Source organism: Passer montanus, unplaced genomic scaffold (genome assembly GCF_014805655.1).
Source record: "Passer montanus isolate IOZ18808 unplaced genomic scaffold, ASM1480565v1 scaffold1, whole genome shotgun sequence".
In the NCBI taxonomy this organism is placed as follows: Eukaryota; Metazoa; Chordata; class Aves; order Passeriformes; family Passeridae; genus Passer; species Passer montanus.
This window is the reverse complement of record NW_024356504.1, coordinates 24758118-24776071: the sequence shown is the minus strand read 5'-3', so window position 1 is coordinate 24776071 and position 17954 is coordinate 24758118. Positions and strand designations below refer to the sequence as shown.

Below are 17954 nucleotides of genomic sequence, written 5' to 3'. Positions count from 1 at the left end.
AAACCACTCTGGTTCCCGATAGCCCAGCTCATACAGACATATGGTCCCAGCAAGCTCATAGAACCAGCAATATTTAAAAAAAAAAAAAAAAAAAGAATTAAATTTAAAAATCCCGAATCTTTGTCCCTCTCCTCTCCCAGTTCATTGATAAAGAACGTGTCAGTTAGGTTGAAGAATCCTGCTGGTTAAAGGTATCATCCTTAGCTGCTCATATGGTCCAAGCTCTTACTTGTCAATTAGATCAATCTGAGTCATTTTAGAACAATAAATATAAGTGCAGATGGAATATAAACATATTGAAGATTACTGTTTCTGACGGCTGTTGTTTATTAAATCAAAAATTATGTCGAAGTGAATATTTTGTTGATATTTCAAATAGAAAGAAAGAGCAAATTGTAATTAGATATTTCTTAGGAAAGAAAACAAAACAAAATTAAAAAAGAAAACCCCAGAATTCAACAAACTATCCTACCATAATCTCCAAAAAAGCCTATGGGTAATAAAAAAGAAGTGATTTTACCTAAAATGCCACCTATGAACAACCTTTGGAGAAGGGATATGGCACCTATAAACTCAAAACACTAGGTATGTTGAAATCCATAAAATTTCCAATTACTGCTTCAGAATTTATTGTGCACATATGGAAAATAATACTTGTAAAAGAGAAAGGGGTTTGTGCCTGGTGCTGTCAATACTGTGAAGGATGGGGTGATTATAAAGCAAATTAACAATACTTTTAAATGTGCATTCACTTATCTTTCCAATTAAATCCTTGTTAAACAACTGCACAGACAGTAATGGTGCTTCTGCAAAGCACTGATCAAGACAGTTTTATTGTAATTTTTACTCTGTAACAATTAATCAAGTAGGCATTTTCTTTATTATTAAATTATTTAGTTAATAAATATTCGCAATCAGTTCACGTATTTCTGGTTCAAACTTTACTCTTAATTTTTTCCTTAAAGTGAATCATATCCTGCTAAATTCTCATAGAAGGAACAACAGAAATATTTTAATTCTTTTTTTTGTCCAAGTTATTTTTTTCGTTACTGCGAGGTAATGGAAGAAGGAGATTAAATTAACTTTCTTCCCCCCTCTCAAAGTAGGAGTATTTGGATATCTTTGGCTGTCCTTCTCCATGTTCCACAAGAAATGCATTTCTCTGCAATAACACAATATTTAGCCTCTAAAAATTCCCACATTTGCCCCTGCTTTGGTACATAAGCAGAGTAACAGAGCTGTAAAAACACAATCATTGACCTTTGGATGGTCTGTGGTGCCTTGCATTTAACACACAAGGTATTCCTAATGAAATAAAGAGATGCAAAGGTCATCTGCACAGCAAACACCCAGCATTTTGCAAACAAAGCTTTGGATATAAAGACAATTAGGAACTCTCTTGTATTATGCATGAGCCAACCCTTGCTGGATGAACCAATAAGTACTGAAATCTGTATTTCCATGGTTAGTTTCCCTGAACGTGTATGCATTGGGATAGAATCCTAGTCTTTCAGAAATGTGTTATGAACTGTTTACAGCTCTATTTAATTTTTTTTTTCAGTTAATTTAGTACTCATGAAAATTGCTTGATTGACAGCCATAGAAAGTGAGTGCCTTTCCAGCTACTGTGCAGATTAGCACAGGAGACATAAAGAAAGAAGTTTCCAGTTCCTCACCCAGGTGTCCCTGGTCTTCAGCATGGAGCTAATTGGGGATTGATGGGAGAGGTGTGTGGAAGCAGGACAAGGAACCTGGCTTAGCACAAAGACCATCCTCATGTTCACGAAACATTAAAAAACATCCTTATAAATGTGTGTCACATACCCATACACACAGCCAGATGGGGTTTGGAGCAACCTGGACTGGTGAAAGGAGTCTCTCCCTGTGGCAAGGTGTTGGAAAGAGAGGAGCTCTAAGCTCTCTTCCACCCCAAACCACTCTGGGATTCTACAATCAGCACAATGGCTTCAACCAAAGAAAAGAAAAATTCACTTTTACTCACAAATTCTGGTGGATGAAAAGTCTTCCCTTGTTCTTGTTTTTCTTTTTCAGACACTTTTTGCCCCAACCTTGTTGTGTTTTGCTGTTGAAAAGCACCTCCCCCCTGCCCTCAGGTTCATGTAGTGGTGCCTTAATGACTCTGAGCAGCCCCACTTGGGGCCCATGTCAGACCCTCCCCAGGGGTTTGGGACAGAACAAGGGATCTTTTCAGTGGTACCTTGTACCCTGGAACTGCCAGCACACCTTACATGGCTTAACAGACCCATAAATGTTATTTTATCACTTCTCCTACAGGTGTGAATTAGAAGAATATCCTTATAAATAATTGTAAAGGATTTAACTTACTAGACCTTGTGTAAAATCAGCAGAATCCTCCAAGTACCTTGCCTGGTTTTATTTTGTTGTTTTTGTTGGGATTTTTTTCTCTGTTTATTGTTTTAGTTTTTGTTGTTGCTTTTAGCATTTCAACTTTTAGACTTGACCAATAATATGGAAATCATAAGAGGAATAGGTATCTCTGTCTAATATCTCCATGCTTTTATTGATGCCTTTACTCTAGGTGCTCAGCTAAAAATATTGACTGCCTCTTGACTTTGTTTCTAAACCCCAAATTTTTCAGTGCTTATAGACTAAGAAAAGTACGAATTTCCTGATGTCAGTTTGGTACAAGCAGCTTCTCCTGCCTTGATTCAGTGATTTGAAAAATGATGACTTAGAGTTTCAAAAGTGCTGAGAGATGTTATAGCCCAGTCCTCTTATGATCAACTGATCTTTTCAGCTCTTAATGGGAAAATAAATCATAGATAAAAGATAATCCTGTTGCACAGAAGCATAAAAGGTGTGATATCGATGGACTTTTATAGGAAAAAGAAAACTCTGTGAGAGGGATAAAGTAAATAAGGTAGTTTGTTCTGCTGCTGCTCATGTTGGCAAGGCCAAAACACTCTTCAGGAGCTGCCTACCCCAAGAAATGTGAGCAAAACACAAAGTATATTTAGATAATTTAGAAAGATACCAGGTTTGGGGGTTTTTTTATTGCAAATCCCTTTTCATCCCCAAAAATGTAGAATTTCAGAAATCTTATTTTTACTGTTCTTATTTCTTCTTTAATGATAAAGCTGTCAACTGTTAGTTTCTTTTCCTTTCATATTCACCAGTTCTCTCATTTAATGTTTGATGCTGCAGATGACATTAACAGTATAGGAAAAGGAGCCAAATAAAGCTTTGCTATATTCTAATTAATGATTATCCTAATAAAAAATACTTTGATATGGCAGCCAGCCTAGAGTGCCTTCTATGATCTTCAGTGTGATACATATTATTTATATCCTCTAAATGTAGGTGTGACACAATGGCAAAGCAAGCAGGAAGAAAGAGCCCAGTGAGTATTTGGCCTGTAGAAGAACTGATTGCAGTCAATCTCTGCAATGCAAATAGGCTTTGTCAGAACATTTGTTTGCATTTATAATTAAATTAAGCTTTAACTAAAAAAAAAAAAAAAAAGTAGCTGCTATGGTAAAATCCTATGTATAACTACTCCTTTCCTACTGTTAACTACCAAAAAATGAAGGTACAGGGATTGACCCGAGGAGGTCACAATGATTACTGAGGTATGGGGATGTGTGGACAGTGAATTATTAACCATTAATCTCACTGCAGAGCTTTGAGAGAATGGGAAAAGAGAAGGTGGGGAGCACACAGTAGTTCTCCTGGTAACTTTTTTCCCTTCATGAAGCCATCTGAAAGTGCTGCTGACCTCAGCACCTTATTGACAGGGAACACCAGGCTCTGGGACACATTGGAAGGACAACGCTCTCCCAAGCACATCAAAGTAAATCCTATTTTCCCCATCTCCCCGCAGCATTTTCCAGGTACACCGTGACTCAGTGGGCTCTTTCCTGCCTGCAGGCTCCTGCTTAACACAAAAAAGGATGTTATTTACACTGTTGAAACAGTGGCTGGCTATCCTTTGTGTCTGTGCTCCTTCTTGAATGTTGATTAAAAATTTCGGAATTATCCTTTGGGAGCTACAGTGCTCAGGTCTTGCCCTTCCCTCAGTGGTGTTGGGGTCGCCCCTGGGGACTGCTAAATGGCATTAGGATTTACCTAAATCAGCATTTCTACATGCATTTACCTGAGGAAAAACCTAAGTACAGACCTGAAATTTTTTATAGACAGGATTTTAAAGGATGTGTAACGGGAGTTTGGATAGATAGTATCACTGCCCATCCAAAATCCACTCCATCATGACATAAAACACATGAATGCCCTGGTTTTATCAATAAAGACTAACATAAGAAACAGTGGTTATCATAACTGATAAGATGATGACCTAGTTCCCCAGGGACATTAGTTTTCTTTGAATTTCCTGTGGTCACTCAGTAGGGAGATTTTTTTGCACATGCCTTAAGTAACCAATGCCAGAGTGGCTTTAATGTACTATTAGCTCCACCATTATATTTTCATTTTTCACAGTAGTATAAACCAGAAGGAAAAGGTGTCTGGTCCCTCTCTGCTGCAAAAAGCCAGCTTAGACTTCTGTCTAGCTTTACAGTATCAGCCCATCTGTTTTAGGTGAAAACTTGAGCAGTAATGTTAACCTCAAGTATGTTAACCTTTGGATGCCATGAGACATGATAGACAGGACCATTATTTTTATGGCACAGTTTTTTCCTGAGCAAAGAGCTCAGGCAGTGTAGAAGGATAGAAAATCCCATTTTTGCCTGTGTGTCTCCAAACAAAATACAGTTTACAGCTATTTGAAAGTCAAGGCAGCCTTCATTATCGACACACAAATACCCAACAACTATAGATTTATGAGAACCTAAGTAATGAATCAAAACTGTGAGGCTGATTGGTAAATGATGATTTATTCCGTCTTGCTCCATTTGCTGGCATAAATACTGATTCCTGATAAACCAGAGTTCACCCTTCATTTTCAGCTGAAGACGAGACTAATCTGGAGCAGCTGAGGAGGTGGCAAACACCTACTGATCTCCTGAAACTTTCCCTAGAGATGTAAATGGAGGCTTGAAGGTGGGAATATTTTTACATCTCTCCTATCTCTCAATTTCATGAGAATATCTGAGTCAAAACTCTTAGTTTATGTATAGTACCAAGCTAATTGAGGATGTTGTTCTCCAACAGCTATCACCCTCACACAGAATACACAATATTTAGCAGTTCTGGTAATAGTCCCCAGGTAACTTATAAAACAATCATAAAAAGTAGGACAAAATGTTGCAGCAGCTTCACATTTATACTTGATTCATTCAAAAGTGTATAAGGTCTTGAATGCAATTTAGGATTTGGTATTTTTCGTGATTTATGAGAAACTTGATTTTATTTTCTTGTTAAAGTAGTATCATGAGATTCACTATTACTCATGATATTTGCTAAGCTATTAAATGTGGGGAGAGTTAGTCTTTGATAAGAGCAGTAAACCATTTGGAGATAAATGTGTTTGTCATTCATCCTTATTAGTCCCCAATATCAGCTTCCACACCTGTAAAGGGATCTGCTGATCAATGTTAGATTTCTTTAGGCCACATCAGTGAAAAGCATGCTGTTATATTTGTGGAAATATGTTTATTATACACAGAATCTGTGGAAATATGTTCAGTAAATACATACAGGATGGTTCTAAATCTAGTTAGCAGGTCCCCAAAATATTCATCTTTCCTCTTTCATTTTCTGGGGTCAAATCTTTGTGTTTTCAAAATCAGTGGTAAATCTTCCACTGACTTTGGCAGAGCCAGTACTCCACTTTTAGTCTTTCCTTTTAAGTTCTTTTCAGCACCTTTTTCTCTTTCACTGGCTTCCTTTGGATCTCTGCTCTACTTTTGGTTTTGTTTAACTTTCAACATCCAAACAATCTGCTATTTTTCCTTTTAATCTTTTTCTTTCCCCCTCACTTTGATTCCTTGGTTTCTACATATGTTTTGCTTTTTGCCACCTTATTTCACATCTCCATTTCCTCCCGTATTTTTAGATTTGTTTGTTGTTTGTTTCTCATCTCAAGTTTAACTACTATTTTCCTCTGCTTACTCTGCTCTTTTTTCCTCTCTCCTAGCTGACATTTCCCTCTGTGCAATATCTTTCTACCTTCTCTTTCCTCTCTTTTCCAAAACAGGGCTCATCATTTTATGCCACTAATGTATAGCAGATTCTGAAATACTGTCATCTGAGACAGTTAAGTACTAAACAAAACATTACCAGGGTGGAGGAATCACTTACCCTGATTGACAACAAATCGTAACTTCTGTATTGTTGCCAGATTGCCGCTAACTCTGTATATTCCATCAACATCTAGACCTGAAAAAGAAACACATATTTCATTTTAGATCATACAAGTATTTTTCTTTGTACGTCTGTCAGGAAGGCAGAAGCAGCCTCGCAAGTATGAAGAAGAGCAGCACAGCGAGCGACTGAAAAATAATCCACCTGACAACAACTGAAGTGCCTCCTCACTGATTAAAGCAGCAATGAAAAATAAAAGTGGGAGATTAACTTAAGTGAATACAAAACACCTAGCTATAATTATCTTGTAATTCTGTCAGCAGAATACGGCTCTGCAAGGGGCTTTGAGTGTGCAGGAAAGCCAGGGGTAATTGGCTCTGGTGCTCGTCAGGAAGGGCTGTTTGGGATGGGCATGGTGCCGTGCCAGCCCTGCTTGAACGTGGGATGTTTGCACCAATAGTGCCAGGGAAACTTCTCTGTCTGGGCTCTGGGCTTTCAGACATGAATTTCTGAGGCTGTGACCTTTCTGGAAATAAATCACCAAGGTGCCCACCCCAAAATCATGATGTGTGTGAGACTTCACACAACTACCATTTCTCTACAATATTCTTCATAGTGGCTCAGACAGGTTTGAAGATTAAATTAAATATCCCAAATAGCCTATGCCCTGAAGTACTTTTCTTCATTGATACAGGCCATTCTTTTCAAGGACAACACGACAGTCCTTGTTTCTCCCTACATATCCACTCAATGTTTATCTTCTAGGTGAAACTAGATGTCATACTCCCATTTGTGACATATTATCTCCTACAGCAAGCTCTGTTGATATGAGTGTTTAAAATAGCACTTCCAGCCCCTGTTGCATAGCTGTAGGATTTCAAAGCACATGGGAACTGCTCTCCTTTTCCAGAAGAATTCACTGAGGTGTAACACCGACCCAACCTGCGTGCTTAAAAATCAAACCCACTAAAACGCACATTGCCATTTCACATCTAAAACTTGCAAGTACAAAAGAAGCCAAGAGAAGCTATACAAACCAGTTTTTTTTAAGGGCTACTTATCCCTTGGAACACAAGTTTTAATTAGGTTTTGGCAAGCAGTTTCAGAGAAAGCTTTTCTCCTGGAAAATGCTAGTTTGTCAAACCCAAAAATCTTCAGGAAACACTCCCTGACAATGTGTCTAAGAGGAACAGTTTTCCAGTTTGAGGTGGGGGGAAAAGGAAATCTGAAAGTACAGGTAAGAGCAAAAACAAATGGAAAAGCTCAGAAGCCCAGCTGTGATAACAGTTAATGAAGAAGAAGCTGAGTTTCAAGTCTTTATTGACACTTGCACCATGCCTTGGCACTCGAGTGCCATGGCCAATGGACTCAAGTGTTTGGAGGCATTTCTCACTGATCTAGAAATATTTGAAAAAACTTACTTTTCCTTTTGATGCAGACTGACACCAAATAAAATTGTTTGTGTGTTTGCATGCTTGTTTTGTCTCTTTACAAAATTGTGAGTATATGCTGCCAGAAACATCCTGATGTGGTTTCCATTAAAAAACTTATTTTATACATTAATAATTATTTCTTCTTCTCATTATTAATAGTAATTCTGTGCTTCTCTGTGTGTTTTTTAGATAGTTTTATGCCCTGCACCTGTAGGTGTTCTGCAACAAAATACTGAGAGTGATGTTTCATTTCAGCAAGATCTCCCTTTTGGTTACAGAGGGATAAAGAAAAAGTTTATTTAAGAGAAATCAAAAAGGATTTAGTAATCAAGAAATCTTGGAAATTATCCATCTGCTGGATATATAACATATGAGCAAATGGAAATTACTGAAATGTTTAAGTAATGCAATTCTAACTTAAATCTGAAGAGTTTAATTCTGTTTTAGTAAGGGGAGAGTGAAAGAGTAACTCCCAGCATAGGATTGTGGGACTCTTGTGGTAGAGGATTAAGAATTGCATCATGTAAATTGAAGTCTCAACCAGAAATTAAAAAGGAAAAATAAATCAAACTAACAAACAGGCAAGCCACCAGACAGAATGTTAACTTTTGTTTGGATCTAACTCAATTCAGTTCTTAACCTCATTGGTTATATGGAAGTGAAAACAATCCATGTCACTTTGGGTGAAATAGTCTCACATTAAGAGCATCAATTTGGAACCTGCATAAATCACCCAGATCAAGTGAAAATTAACAAGCTGTGTTGTAAATTGGTGGCTATTACATCTTGCAACATGGTCTGGAGTACACAAGAGCATTATTATTGTTAATAAATTAATTTTGGTTCAGAAGTGAAGTTTGATTAGCATTTTATTGGGGCACTACAAAATATGGCAGAGAAAAAAATTAGAAAAAAAAAATCAAGCTGATTATAACATTCACGTGCCATCGACTTTCTGCTCCAAGAACTTTGAAAGTTAAGCCAAACCAAACCAATGCAAATTGGTGGATTTGGACATCCTTTTCATGACCACATTATCCTAGCTGGATTGTTAACAACTTATTTTGGAAATCCAATTAGGCACAAAGGAGAAAGGCAGAGAAAGAGAGAGAAAAGTATATTGCACAGTTCTTATATCCTGATTCTATGAACAATTTTCAAAGCAAATTCACTTTTAAGGGCACCTCTGTCAAGAATAAAAACATCACTGAACTGCTGTAAGTGTTTCTTCACGGCAGACTATAAATACTTAGGGAACAAGATGAAACAAAAGGCTTGCCCAGTTTCCTATCTGGTGCTGGAGTTTAAGTATAGTGACAAAGAAACTTTCAGGAAAAGATATTTTTTATAATAAAGTCAACTTTAGTTCAATATAGGATGACCTTCTTGTGTTTTGTAGTGGGGTTTATCGGGGGAAAATCACTGGATTTTGCCCTAAAGGAGAACAAGTATTTTATTTGCTTTATATTCCAGTCTCCAACTCTGTTTCTGTTTGTTTTAATGAGGAACCTGAGAACAGGATGGACCCACAATTAGAAATTATAGCCAAAAGCACGATAATGATTTCCACACTAAATTTTGTAATGGTATAAGAAATGTAGGAAAAGGTCTTACTCAAGAACTCATCAGTTCAGCTGCCAAACTATAGCAAATTTTAACTATTTTCGTTAAAAAAAATACACAGGTGCTCCAGATGAAAAAGTTAAAAAGCAACTGGACTCAGGCTGGCTGAGATTCATGAGCAATAATGAAAGTTATAGTCACTCTGCTCTGCACTGCACAGGAGATGCATTTCTTGCACTCATTCCTATCCAAAATAGAGGTAACAATAAATGCAGACCAGTGTCAGATCTAGGACCAGTTTGAGCTGGAACCAGGTGCTGCATCAAAATATTAACAGGCAGAAGAAAATTAGGGTTTGGGTGTTATATTTATTCAAAAAAATCTTTTAAAATACTATATTTCAATATTGATTGAGGTACTCTAGATGATCTATGAACTGTCTGCAGTTAAATGTTCTCACTAACTCATTTCTGTTGCATAGAAAAAAGAATCCCTCTCCCAAATCACACTGCATTCTGTTTAATCTTAATTTTTATTTGATAATACCTTCAAACTGAATATCAAAAGAAATTCTCTATGTGCAGGGAGAAAGGGGTGGTAGTACACAGAAATTTCTCTGTTTTTTAACAAGATTTACAATTTAAAACAGCACTAGGTAACTTCCTGCATGGAAAGCCACAGAACTTTCACAATTAATGTATCCTGAAATAGGTGTGGTCCCCAGGCCTGTTTTGTAAAAGAAACCATCGTGCTGGATTCAACAACAAAGTGAAGTACAAACTTGAAGAAAGGCATTCTTTAGTTAGTCCTTTCATTTAAAATCAGTTATGTTCAGGGCAAAACTATTGTATTTCAAAGGAGCCTATTATGCCTTCCCATAAACAGAAAGATCATACGTTTTAAAACTAAAGTATCATTATGCAATCAAGCTGTTGTATTATAAACTATTTTGTGGGCTCAGATGCCCAGGGCCATCTTTACAAATATTTAAGAGGTCATTATCAGGGTATGTTCTCCCTAAAACTATAATTCTTTCCTCGTGTTTTCATATGCATCTTACCATAAATACCTGACTTATAAACAATTTTTTTAGAAGTTTACTAAGGGCACAAAAGTGAGGCAAGAAATCATCTGAAGAAACAGAAATGAGTGAGTGCAGCAAATACATCCATGTAAAAATAACGTGATGAGAAACAAAAACAATGTGCAAGAAAAATAAAATTTCACAGAAGGACCAATATATGTATTGGTCCAATATATGTTCCAGTAGAAGGAAAATCATGAAGGCAAGCAAAGAATGAACCTAACACACTAAAATTTGACATTAAATAATGTATCTGCATAGGGTGACAAAATGAACCCAGAGTTTCAGGTGAATGTTTGAGCAAAAATAAGCCATTGTTTGAAGCCATTGAAATCAGAGGTGAAAATGACGAGTACCATGAAGCAAACATGGGCTACACCCCAGAAAGTGTTGCTGACATCCCTGTCCTGATTCTTGGTGTGGCAGAGGGTGGGGTTGTGCATGCCTAAAGCTCCATGGGCATGTACAGTGCTGTGCTGGAGGCTGGCACTGGGCTGGCTCTGCTCTGATGGGACCAAGCTGCTGTTCTGATCACCAGAATTACCCCCTTCTTTTTCTCCTCACAGCAGATTATCACACTTTTGAGACTTAAAACATTCCAGCAACATATTTATTTAATAAGCCATCAGGTCCATCCCCCTCTCCCCAGAGAGATTGCCTGGCTACCATGGAAATGGGTTCCATAAAAATGCCATGTACTGGTACCAGATAGAGGTTAAACAGGCCTAGGTGGTCAAAGAGTGGATGGTATACTGGAAGTCAATCTGAAGGTCAAAAAGATAACCACTGTGGTAAAAACCATCCATTTCCATTGGTGGCCACGATATGCTTCTGCCTCACATTTGGAAATAAAGTACAGAGAAATATTTGGAAATGACTAAGGCTGAAGAGTTATTCTGATATTGTAAAAGCAATAAGAGCAATGTTCTTGGAGACTGGCTAGACTGACCTCAGTCACAGACAGACTACTTAAATAATTAATTCTGGGCACTATGAACAAATAATTCATAACAAAATATCATTAATCCCAAACAGCATGGTTTCATGGACATCAGAGCTTTGTCTAGCAAACTTGTTGCATTTTTTGAAGGAACGGAATATTTGATAGGTCTGGTTGGTGAAGGCAATGGTGTTGAAATAGTGTGTTTGGCTTTCCATGCCACCTTTGACTCAGTAGCACATGACATTTTGATCAAAGCCCTTGCATTCTATAGAATTAACAGGGCATATATTACATGGATTAAAAACTGGCTGGCTGACAGACCTCAAAATGTGGTAGTTAATGGGAGATATCAGTTAGCAAGGTCAGAACTGGCACAGCTCTCGAGAGTGGGGCTCTCATCCAGTGCCATCTAATACCTCTATCAGAGATGGGACAATGAGAGAAAAAAATTCCCTTGGCAAAATAAGCAGATGACACAAAGGTCAGGGAGATATTAAATAATGACAAGGACAGGTAAAGTTACAGAAGATCTGAACGACTATCTTAAAACAGTCACAGTGTGGCAAAATCAGGCTTAGTGTGGAGAAACACAAGGTACATCCAACACTCTGGATTTAGGCTACAAAGGACTTGAAGTTTACTTTAAATAAGAGCTGATCTCTGAGCTCAGCGCTGCAACAAACAGAACTAACATAATGCCATGAATTAGAAAGGAGTATCAAAGAAGCAGGGATGAGATTGAACCTCTTCATGGGCTACAAATAGGATCTGTAGTAAAGCACTGCACTTGATAGCGAAGCAAGTAACATGAAACATAAAATAAAAGCTTTTTTGCTTCCTATTAAAGAGAGGACAGAGAAATGTCCTCTTCATCTGTGCATTTTATGTGATTTGAAGGTACTGGACTTCCTTCCAGCACTGCCTAGCTGCAGGATCTGTGACAGCAAGCCTGAATTCAAGGTAGCATAAAAAAGATTTTCTTTTTTCTATGATCAGTAGAAATCCAGCACTGCTTTAGACTTTAGTAAAGCAGAAATAGTGGGGGAAAGAAAGGATAGGAAATATTGTAGTAGTTCTTAAAAGACTATGAAACAGCTCTATTGGAGGTGTCTGACATGAGGTTTGGTGAATCTTTTTCGGAAATTAGCTGAAAAGAAATAATTCTATGTTTGACTGCAATAATATCAAGAGGATGAGGGGCATTCCTACATAAAAAGAGAATCTCATTTTTTCTTGCAGTAATAACTCCAAGATGCAATGAAAGGAGAAAAGCTTGACTAAGATCTTATTGTTTTCAAGACCCTATAGAAACTGTTTAATGGAAGCAATTAAAACACTGAATATGAGCATTACATACTGAGAATGAGTAACAAGTGAATACGATGGAGGATATACTTCATTCGGTTTCATATCACTTGATTGTAGAATTTCCACTTAGATATTTATACACAAATAAATAAGGGCAGCGAGAGTACAAAGCAAGTGTAATTTAAATGAGCACACAGTTCACTGCTATGCTGTTTAATGCCCAAATCAAGCTTGCTCTGCCTCTGTCGTCTTCTCTATTGTGCTGTGCTTTGACATTCAAGAAGTTTATGGTTTAAAAGCCCCAGGAACAACAAGACTTCCTCAGGAGGCTGCCTGTAACAAGAAACTAAACTAAGCTTTGAGACTATTTGTTTTGAATTAAGCCGTCGAACACGCAGCGTGCTCACTGTAATTTTGCCCTTACCCCCAATATATACTTTTGCCATTCTGCTAGTCCCACTTCTTGCAGCTAAACAAAGTGACCTCACTGCTTTCCACTGCATTTTCTTTTAAACATTGGCTGGGATGATTGAGATTCAGGAATGTGGGAAAATGGATTCCCAAGCCACGTCCATCCCCTTTAATTCTGAGCTGTAATTTTTGGCTTGGCTTGAATCACAGTCATCACATTTCAGTCTGAATCTCTCTGTAAAGTGATCTTTCTTAAACATTTCTTTCACTCATCATGGGATCAGAAACAAAGCCATTCTAGTCTTTCAGCGAAACACTTACAAACGTCTTTTTACAGCGACTCACAAGAGCTGAATTTCCTTTAAAAAATGTTTGAAAAAGAGGAGGTTTTCATTGCCTGATTGTCCTCTTTGTGAATCTTGTCATCTGTATGCCATGAGCTACAGCTATTTTAATCTGTTTTTGTTTGCAATCCATTTGGTGTCCGCCCAAGAAAATGCAGGTGATTCTAATTAACTTACTGCTGAAGATGTGGAAAAATCTCAATTGTGCGACAGAGAATTATACACTTAAAACCTTCCCTCTATTATTTATAACAGCTTATTAATGAAAATGATTACATGAATACATTTACCACCTGATTCATCTTTGTTCACTTTTTAAATCAACAAGGTTTATGCTAAAGGGGAAAAAATGCCTACCAAATACAGACCTCAAGTACACACATCAGCTTGCTGGTTTAAATGGAATGGCAGTTTAAAAGGAAATAACATTGTCTTCATGCAACACAGTATAATATCTGAAATTGCCAAATGTTTGGAAGTAGCTGTTCTCTCTCTGTAACACATTAGTGTTTAATTTTGGGAATGCTTATTTCTGTTTTGTTTACGTGTTTGTTTTCTCTTGTAATACCTCCTTTACCACTCCTATTCCTTTTCATTTGCTGCAGTTACTGCTTCTCACAGGGTTAGGAGGTCCACTCTGACCAATCCTTAATTCATATGAAATAAAATAACATTTTTTCATTTTTGCTCCTTTGTCAAGTACAATATTTTTATGCTATCCAAGAGTGACCAAGGGTGGTGAGGAATTGGAATGGGTTGTTCAGAGAATCTGTGGATGCCCCATCCCTGGAAATGTCCAAGGACAGGTTGGATGTGGCCTGGAGCAATGGGATAGCACAAGGTGTTCCTGCTCACGGCAAGGGTGGAATGAGATGAGTTTTAAGGCCTCTTCCAATGCAAATCATTCTAAGATTTTGTATTAAAATCAACCGATGTTTACATGAATTGAGAATTTTCTGCTAGGTACAGCTACCAACAGGCAGTTTACCACCTTCCATTTCTATTATTCTGTGCCACACTCTGACAATCTAACTTTAATGTGATAACAACATGGATAATGCTGATTATTTTGGGAAGGATGAAAGCCTGAATAAAGGTTATCATTTTAGGAGAAGCTGACGATGGAAAAACTCATCCACTGTGTGACATGATCAGAACAGCTGGGGATGTAATGTGGAGGGTGGGGGAGAAGAGAGACAAGGTATTTTGTATGTTCAAGAAATATATACAACATTGCCATTTCTTATATCCCAGCTGTGCCTGTTAACTTCTGGAAACATGTAGAGCTCAGCAATAAAGCATACTTGACTGATATTTACTGCAATGTGCATTATAAGACATTTTCTGTCACACATTATGTTCTGAAAGAGTTAAGTAACATGAAAAATACAGGCTCCAGATTATATCTGTCATGGATGAAAATACTACATTTATGCCTCATTGTAATCCATTCATTGGTTTATGTACCCCAGCCCTCCAGGGAGTGTCACAACTCCACATGATACTGCTGAGAGCTGTATTTTGCTTTTGGATTTCTGATTTAGCTGAAAGAAGTTTAAAAACACATGTAGCCTGACAACTCCCTATTGGCTATACAGCCGAGGAGGGTCAAGAGCATAAACCATTCCAGAAAAAGCCAGCTGTGACTTAGGCTCACTGTAAAGATCTGCCTCTTACAGACAGTAGCAGACTAGAAATTTATGCATTTTTCTAAATCCTCCCACTTTAGTTGAACTGTGCTTCATTTGGGGATCCATCATCACCGACATCCTGCCTGTGTTTTTTGATCAACATCAGAGCACTAAAGGAAACTGCACTTTGGGGGAGTCCAGGGAACTTTTAGGAGCGTGCAGAACTTCCAGTCAGGTCCACTGACACCACCAGTAGGAACTGTGGTTAAAGCTAAGGGACAGCTACAATTCTCCAAACATCTCTTGCTCTCAGTGCTGATTTTAAAGAGAATTTAGTGCACAGTAGGGACAAATCTTTTCCCCTCTTTCACAATAGTGAGAGATTAAATTAGACCTCAGCAATGTCACCTCCCCATCCTGACTAGTGCTGCTTCTTGTTGGACTTTGAACAGTTGGAAGTGGAAGATCTCTATGTGTGGGCAAACAAAACCTTCAACCAAAATGGGTAAGGACTGCATTTTATAGTCTGCAGCACCTTTGCTTGGCAAAGAGATTTTTCATTCAATTTTTCTTTTTTTTAATGGTAACAACTGGGATAGGAAGTTTAAGGTGGAATAGGGATATTTAGGAAGCAAATTGAAAGTCACAGAACTTCTTTTTTCATAACTTTTTGGTTTTAGAGATAGCTGAAGGGTCCAGATAGGCCAAACACTCTTTCTAACAGATCCATTACTTGATAACCTGACACTGTGCTCTGTCCAGCCTTAGATGTCTCAAGGTTATCTCTGTTATCTCCAGGATCAGGTCCTACTCAGCTTTCCAGGGACACATCCTCCAGCTCCTGAGTACCACTGGGGAGGGATGCCAAGGCAGAGTTTAACTGTTAGAGTTCAACAGCAGCTAAAGAAATATCAGTGGAGCACTTGATAGCAGTACTTGTTTTACTGCTTAGCACAGAAGGCTGGGTCTGTGTCCTGCAGTTAGAAATCAAACCTGTTTGGGGATAGGAAACACAGAAATTCTGAGTTTCTGACCAAAGAATGTGCAGAACCCTGCTCTGAAATCTGAGCTGGGGCTCTCACGTGCAGTTGGTAGTGGTCTTTGTTATTCACATTGTATTGTAGACATCTATCTTTGTGTTTGCTTTTTATCTTTAAGAGGAAGTAAACATATAAAAAGTAGATTCTTTAGTCTAAGGCACACTATCAGACACCTTTGGGTGTTGCAGGAAAACCCAGAGGCTCTCTTGGAAGATAAGTATTCACACAGCTATCCAACACCAACTCAGTGAATTCTTAGCATTGCAGATCTGCCCAACATATAAATGTGATAACACAAAGATGTGTGTGCATGGGCACATGGAGATAACTTCTACTTTAACAGAGTCTTTCTCAGTGTACTTTGCTCACATTTCAAGACCCAATAATAGTGAAAACCATGGGATTCCACTGAATGCCCTGCCACCTTTTTAGTGTGATAAATCTCTGTTCTAAGAAGTGAGTAAAATTTTCTTGTTTTTGCGAAATTCATATTTAGTGTTATGAAACAGTGACATTAAGCAGTACTACGGGAAACAACAGAGACATTAATTTTAATATGACACAAACCTATTGTTCTTACATGTTTTTCCACTTTAGTGTGCCATCTTAGCTACAAGACTCTGCAGCTATATATATGTAGATTATTTTTCCTGTCATTTCCACTGTGTTTTCCATCCCCAAACAGGTTCAAGTAACTTAAAAACTTTTTTTTTCCCCTCCATTGAATTTGGGAAAAATCTGATCACCAAAGCAACACTCAGCAAAAGATGTAGTCAAGGTGTCTGCAGAAAAAATAAAACTCCTGAACTGGATTACAAAGAGTGATAAGTACCAAAACTTAAGAGACTGATGCATCCCTCATTACTTTGGCAGAAGCATCTTCATAGTTTCCATGCCATGGTTTGACACGCATTCCAGGATAGCTGACACCAAAATAGCACAAAACTTGTAATGAATTGCTCAGGAACTCCTCAAAAAAAGTTTTTAAGTGTAGTCTGAAAAGGAGCAATTGCTTTCTGCTTTGAAATATGCAAAAAAACCCAAAAAACTCAATGAAATACAAATTATATAACTAAAACATAGCTGAGAGACGCAAGAAATACATAAAAATACTGACTTCTGATAAGAAAACAACCCTAGTTGCTGGCAATAAAATGCAGTGGATATCTGTTAGCTGAATTTTGGGTGAAGTAAATGCATAAATATGAATATCATTTGATAGTTTCATGGAAGATAATTATTTTGTAATTTAAAGCTACAAGAAGAAATTTCATTTGAATTGTTGTCTTTATGTCTTAAAGCTGACTATGGCATGGAATGATGTAAGGAAGGTAGAAATCCAATCTCATCCCTTTTACTGGGGTTCACATAGGCCCTCTGGTATTTCTGAAGGCTTGGAAAGATGAAGTTGGCATAAAGTTCTTTCCATATCTAATTTCCTTCTTTAGTGAAAATTCCAGTAATTATTAATGACATTTACTCTACAGACATCCAAGGCAGTTGCAGGGTTTCTAACAGAAACCTCTTGCTCTAAGCTGTGGCCTTTGTGTTTTTAATGTAGGGCATATCAGAACACAAAAATGCAGCTGAAACAGAGATAATAAAAGACACCATTGTGAACCCTTTATAGTGTGCAAATTCAGATACTTTTTAGGCATCCACATCATGAGAGTTTCAAAAGTATTAAAAAATATCATGTCTTTGCAGCCACTGCTGTGAGGACAGTCCTGCAGATCACAGATCAGGGCATTACATAAAATGTTTTGTAGCTGTTCTGGTTTAGTGTCAAAGTAGGAAAACCTGCCTGCATAAATAGCACCCTTCCAGAACCTTCCACCTCTTTGTTTGGATTCAAGTCTGGCTTGCAATTTGTTTGGGCTGGAGAATTTGAATGGTTTTGTTTTCAGTGGTTAGAGGAGATGCTCAGCTGGTTCAAAGGCAAGTTTATAGTCTAAGT

The 17954-nt window shown here is 37.7% G+C and overlaps 1 protein-coding gene across 1 annotated transcript in view; it reads right to left on the bottom strand.

Moving 5' to 3' along the window:
• Positions 1-17954, bottom strand: part of ARHGAP15 (Rho GTPase activating protein 15) — a 322265-nt gene that overhangs the window by 96803 nt on the left and 207508 nt on the right. Inside the window, exon 12 of the mRNA XM_039702307.1 lies at positions 6238-6315. Coding sequence (XP_039558241.1) covers positions 6238-6315 — 78 coding nt within the window. The remainder of the gene's footprint in view (positions 1-6237; positions 6316-17954) is intronic.